The 6,000-nt window shown below is 38.0% G+C and overlaps 1 protein-coding gene across 2 annotated transcripts in view; it reads left to right on the forward strand.

Annotated features, from left to right (window-relative positions):
* LMO7 (LIM domain 7) overlaps nt 1–6,000 on the forward strand; it is a 75,826-nt gene that overhangs the window by 61,460 nt on the left and 8,366 nt on the right. For both annotated transcript variants that reach the window (XM_009319553.1, XM_009319547.1), the window contains 4 exons: nt 682–1,052; nt 2,389–2,454; nt 2,800–2,865; nt 4,775–4,827. In XM_009319553.1, coding sequence (XP_009317828.1) covers nt 682–1,052; nt 2,389–2,454; nt 2,800–2,865; nt 4,775–4,827 — 556 coding nt within the window. The remainder of the gene's footprint in view (nt 1–681; nt 1,053–2,388; nt 2,455–2,799; nt 2,866–4,774; nt 4,828–6,000) is intronic.

A 6,000-nucleotide genomic window follows, 5' to 3' on the forward strand; every position in this document is an offset into this window, starting at 1 on the left:
GACTTTGTACAAGAATGTAAACCATTTCATACTTTTTTTAATCATTAGAAGTTTGGATGGACCAGTCCTTAATTGACAAATGGTATTTGTTCTCTGAAATTAAAACATATTTGACCACTGAAAGACCTTTTTTCATGTCTCAGAGAAGAGTCATAGGGTGGTAGGTCTGAGGCTTGACTTCCAAATGGTAGGAGAATGGAGGAGGGTGGGGGCTGCCTCCACAAGATGATTCATGTGAAATTCGTTGGTCTGATGTACGCGTGCGGTGCATATCTTTAGTGTATATACTCTTAGGTAGGTCTCAGGTTTCTAAGTCAAAACAGTAGGGAGAAATGCTGGGTATCATGGAAGAGTTTGCTTTCCATGGCGATTTAAGCAGGGATGGGATGGCTTGAAATGTAAGTGATACTTTAGAAAGCAGAATGTTTCACATAGTTGTGGCCACGCTGCCCGTGGTGCTTGCTAAGGCTGCTGTGTGGAATGAAGCTCTTGCATTAGGAGAATGTGCTAGCAGGCACTCAAAAAATGAAACCAAAGTACACCCTAGCTCTTACATTTTAAGTGTTCGGGACGCTTTTTACACAGTCTTCCTTCATAGAATAAATGAACTTTTTTCTGAGTAAGCAACCTGTTTAAAAAACCAGCTCCCTCGCCTAAACCATATTTTTTTCTTTGCTACAGGAGCAGACTGTTCTAACGTTAAACACAATGTCTGTCCCTGCACGGGCTCCATCTGTGTCCAGCTGGAGAGCAAGCCCTGAAGCGAATACTCCTGAGGAGCCAGAAGGAGATGGAGGAAGCGAGCTGGCGGCGCGCTTGCTGGGCCAGGAAGAAGAAAAGAGGAGGCTTCAGGAGGAACGGAGGATCCAGGAAGAAGCAGCCCTGCGTTTTGAGCAAGAAAGGGAACTCCAAGAACTGGAGCTTGAGAGACAACGTAAAGAGAGGGAACAGCAGCATGCTGAGGAGCAGAGGCGGTGGGCAGAGGTGGAGGAGCAGAGGCGGCAGGCTGAAAGGCAGAGGGAGGTGTCGGTGGAGACTCCTCAGTACCAAAGGTGTGCGCTTGTGATGGGATGTACTCTCTCATCCTTCTACATTAAAAGTTCAAATACATTTCTAAAGGGAGTGCGTATGTCCTGAATATATAAGTGTATTCATGTAAGACTCATACTGTAGACTAATCAGTCAGTGCAAGATACTACAGGATAGCCTTTCTTTCTAAAGGTAGAAGAATCAGGCATAAGACAAAGTCTTTCCCCATGAATCAAGTGCTCCGTTAACCCACTTCAGCTCATTTTTTAAATAGGAAGTGTAAATAAAGTAATTACAGCCAAATCAAAGATGACCTGAAGCACTTAATGTGAAGGTTTTGTAAGAACCCTGCATAAGCTTGTAAATTGAGAGCAGTATCTTTGCTGTTTCTCTTGAGTATTTTCCTTTTTTCTTATATAAGTAATAAGAAGTGACTGAAGTGGTATCAAGTTAAGTCCTAGGAGAAGAAAATATGATTATAAAGTTGCATATATTTGCAGGGGAGATTGCGAGACCTGGAGTTACTTTAGCTCGTTGTAAATGACTGCTGCTTGAGATCCCTGCTGAGCAAAGCAGAGGCACAGTTGTTACAATGGCTAAACAGGTTCTTCTTGGCAGCTGAGCCAGGGTATCACTACAGTTTTAGCTTGCCCCAATTGCAAGATAATAGGACTTTGTGTGGTAACTTATTAAGCTGCTGCAATATCTGCATATCTAAATCCTTGATATATGCTTTAGTCTCAGGGGATTTCATCGCTTCTGAGATTGCTGCCAAAGGATGTGTTTTGCTAAACAAGGATGGCTTTGCTTAATAGTAAAGGAGCAAGTTCAGTGAAACTGGGGTTTAAAATATCTAGTCTTAAATGTTTGATTTACGATGATATCCAAAGATACGGCTTGAAATCTGAAATGTTATACAAACATCTGTGAAGGCATGATACTTGCTACAAAGAGCACCGAGTTTGGGGACAGGCAGCTGGAAGAGCTTTGTCTGTGGAAGTTAGTGAGTGCTTCTCTATGGGTTACCAACTGCACCTACACAATTTGCTAAAATATACACGTAACTTTTAGAGCTGTGTATGGACAGCTATGTATTATGTAACATAAGGTGTGTATGGACAAAGCTTACCTCCTGGCTTTGAAACAGGTGAGATAATCACTGTTACATACTGATACTTGTAATTTTTGCAGCATCTTAAAAAGTCTTCAGGGTTTTTTTTTCTCATGTATTTTCAGGTTTCTAACCAACACATCTGAACTTTCTGATTTTTCTCTCTGTATACTTAACTGTTTGTTCAATTTCTAGAAAATGTATTTTTGTTTAATACGTGTTTTCTTTTATCTGTATTTTGCTTCTAGACATTATGAGCGCTATGAAGTATCTAAAACAATAGAGGATCGAGCTGGCCATCCTCTCATTGACAGGTAATAAGAAATTGAGTCAATAGGTAGGTTGAAACATCTTCAGCAATAAGTATTAACCATTTTGGCATACTCAGGTATGGATTCCTTGTCACTTACAAAAATGTGATTACAGGCAGTTTTTCTGACAACATTTCTTTTTCTGCCTTCTTTTGTTAGGTGTGTTTCTGACTGAGAAAATTAAGCCTCCTTAGAACTTTAACTGTTTGGGTTTTTTTCCTTTTCTTTCCCTTTAAGGATCTGTTTTGAATATTTTTAGTAGGAAATACTTATGTCTATGTATGTCTTTTTCTGTATATGACCATAATGTATCTCTTGGGGTTTGTTTTGTTTTGTTTTTTTTAATAGGCATTATGAGCGTTATGAAGTCTCTAAAAGCATTGAGGAGCAACCTGGCCAGTCATTTGCTGACAGGTATGTGTGATACTGAATCTCAGTGTAGACTGTAACATCACCGTTTCTGTGTCAGAAAGCTTTGAAACTTCCAATAAACTTTAGCCATGGAGCTAAGTGTATACTTTGTATTGCTGCTGTATTTTTCAGTTTTTATGGCATGTTTTCATATTAAGAAAACAACCAGCCAAGCTTTTGGCAAATTATACACTGTGCTGTAAACAAGAGTTAGCGAGTCAGTAGGATTTTACTGGGAGAAGCAGAACTATAACAAGTAAATATGTGGGTGGTACTAGACTTCTCTGGCTGGAAAACAATTTCAGATAATATTGTGGTTGTGTCATAACGTGCTGTACAAACTAAGGTGCAGTCATCCCAATCAGGATTGTGCAACTTAAGAGAGAGTAAACAGGGAGGGAAGTGAGAGGCAGCAGCAGCGTATTTATCAGGAAGATATATGTGCCACTTGTTAAGTTACGCTCTCTTGTCTTGGCTGTTTTCTATTTTGTTTTGCTTAGTGGTTTGTTTGGGGGTTTTATGGTTGTTTTTTTGGGTTTGCTTTGTTTTTATTTCAATAGAATATATTAGCCACTGCAGATTTGGGCTCCTTGAATAGCTAGCTTTTTCTTCTCCCTTCTAATAACTGGGCTGTAGTTAAAAAATGCTGAAGTAACCTAAATCCAGAATGTTTGTATCAAGCCTTTTTCTTAGATGGCATCCCACAGTAGTTCTGAAAGATAACCTCTGCTGCATATTTAGTGAGTTCTTGCAGTTGGAGTGAGCATACCTTTGTTATTGTTGTTGTTATATTAAGAGGAATCCCAAAACTTACAGAGTGCAACTAATGGACCTGTTACTAATGGAAGATCTAAATCTAACTTCAGAAGGTGCCTGCACTAAATAGTTACATCATGGATATATGTGTGAGGAGGATATTCAGGTGCTAAAAGCATCCCAGGCAAGCCTGACCTGCTCTTTGGAGCTCCTGTTTACTACAAGCAACTGTGAAATTGTTGCATCTTCTCAAACAGATAATAAAATAGGCCTGCACCATAGCACAGACAATCAGAACTTGAGGGAGCAAGAAATGTGATGCAGTTTATGCATCATTTATTTACAGACAAAGGATAAGACTCCCTCAAAACGCTGTTACGCAGCCAATGCTGTGTGTGTAAATACATTGCTGTAGCAGCTTTGAGTTGTGACCCAGCAAAGGGTTTCTGTTCTTTTCCAAAGTGTTTTGAACTAAGAAACTGGCTGTATTACTTGAGACTAATAACACAGCATAGAGGTGTTGCTGAAGCTCCTGCTCTGTACTGTCAGAAAACCAGCTTTTTGCCATTTGTCTTCCTGTATATTGAATGACGTTTCTTGGCTAAAACTCATTAAAAAATTATGTTGCTGGGTATAATCAGTGAATAATAAATTTCCCAAGAACCATCTGCATGCAGTGTTTGAGGAGGTGTTTTGCTTACAGTCTAGTAATGGTGCTGAAGTATGATTTAAGTTTCTCACAAAGTTAAATCATTTATAAACCTGCTTTGAAGGTTATCACTTCTTTTGACTGTCTGACTGTAGCCTTCGCAAAGCTTCCACAGGGAAGGACTTTGTTTTTCACGTATTTTTGTTGAAGCAAAACCAATGATCAGTTTCTTATACCGGAAGCACTGGAAACTTTCAATACATAATTTTAACTTTTAATCGGTGATTACCTATTGACATCTATATATTGACATCTTTTTGTCCCCTTAATATCCTGTTGGTCTTTGTTTGGGTATGTTTGCCTCTTGTTTTAAGTACAGCATAAGTTGTTGACGGGAGGGATGGTGAAAAAAGGGGCTGTGTATTTGTGATCTGCAGTGATAAGAACTTTGTTCCTGATGAGGTCTCCTAGTTGAGATAGAGAAATGAGTGTTTTCTATATCCTTAGGAATAAGTCCAAGTCGACTTCAGAACTGAATGAATTCAACACAATCAGAAATGGCAAGTACTGTTTAATTTCCATTATTTTTAAAATGCATTTTTTTGAAAACAGATATATTGGAAGTAGTTCTGAGAAAATTAATTGTCAAAGTGCCTTTTGATAGCTGCATTGTAATTCAAATTCATACTATGCCAAAATTTAATGAAATTTCAACAGCAAGAGGAAGTACATACAGTCAACATGTAAGCCTAGGACAAATATGATTAACTGTTCTCTTGAAGTGCCGTAGCAGTGATTACAGGTGGATCTTAGATGCCTAAATTTTAGATGAGTGATATTTGTATGAGATTAAACCAATCGTGTAGGTATATCATTGAAGATGTATGTGCTCTTGATGTGTTGACTCTGTCAATAAAAAAAGCTGCACATACCAAGGTGATAATGTATTTAATACAACTGCTTGCTCTTTTTAACTTCTATTGGTGTAGGAATAACAGAGCTAGAAGTCAGCTCTCAATACTCTTACAGTGGCTTGTCTCCTGGATTCTACTTCCTTGCTGCCTTTCTTGAATTGTCCTTCAGTTATATTACTGCTTTTTTGAGAGGAAAGCATATAAAACAAACAAAAAAAAAACCACCCCAGCGTTACAAATATATTACAGTAGAAAATGCCCGAAAGCTATTCCTGTGTCTAAAACATGGTTAAAATAGTAATCACAAGTAATCATAGAAAAGTAAATGGTGTATTAGAGGAATACTGCAGATGATTGGCAACATTGCTTTCACACATTAAAGCTTGGTCACTGAAACTAATGAGTGAGTAAACTTCCACAATATTTTATAATGGTAATCTGTAGCAATAAAACCAAGAGCAAATGTGTAGTCAGAGCAGTATTTAAAGGGATCGACATTTCAGTTGAATGACTTATTGCTGAGTCATTTTCTTAATTAGTCTTATCATAAAGAACAGTTACTGAATCTAGGAAATAATAAATTGTTGCCTTCTAACATGTCAACACATATTGGAGAAACATGGCTTGTTTGTTTCCCCTTTCAAAATTTCAAAGGCCTTCTATACCATAAATCTCATTTCGACTGGCTAGTTAACATTCAAATAATAAAGACCCTGAAAGATTAATACACACACACACATATTTATATAAAGGAAGATAAAGCAATGTGTTTAGTGCCTTGAATAAGGAAAGAATTCTTGAAAAGAAGGGCAACTTATA

The sequence above is a fragment of the Pygoscelis adeliae genome, unplaced genomic scaffold (genome assembly GCF_000699105.1).
Source record: "Pygoscelis adeliae isolate BGI_AS28 unplaced genomic scaffold, ASM69910v1 Scaffold500, whole genome shotgun sequence".
In the NCBI taxonomy this organism is placed as follows: Eukaryota; Metazoa; Chordata; class Aves; order Sphenisciformes; family Spheniscidae; genus Pygoscelis; species Pygoscelis adeliae.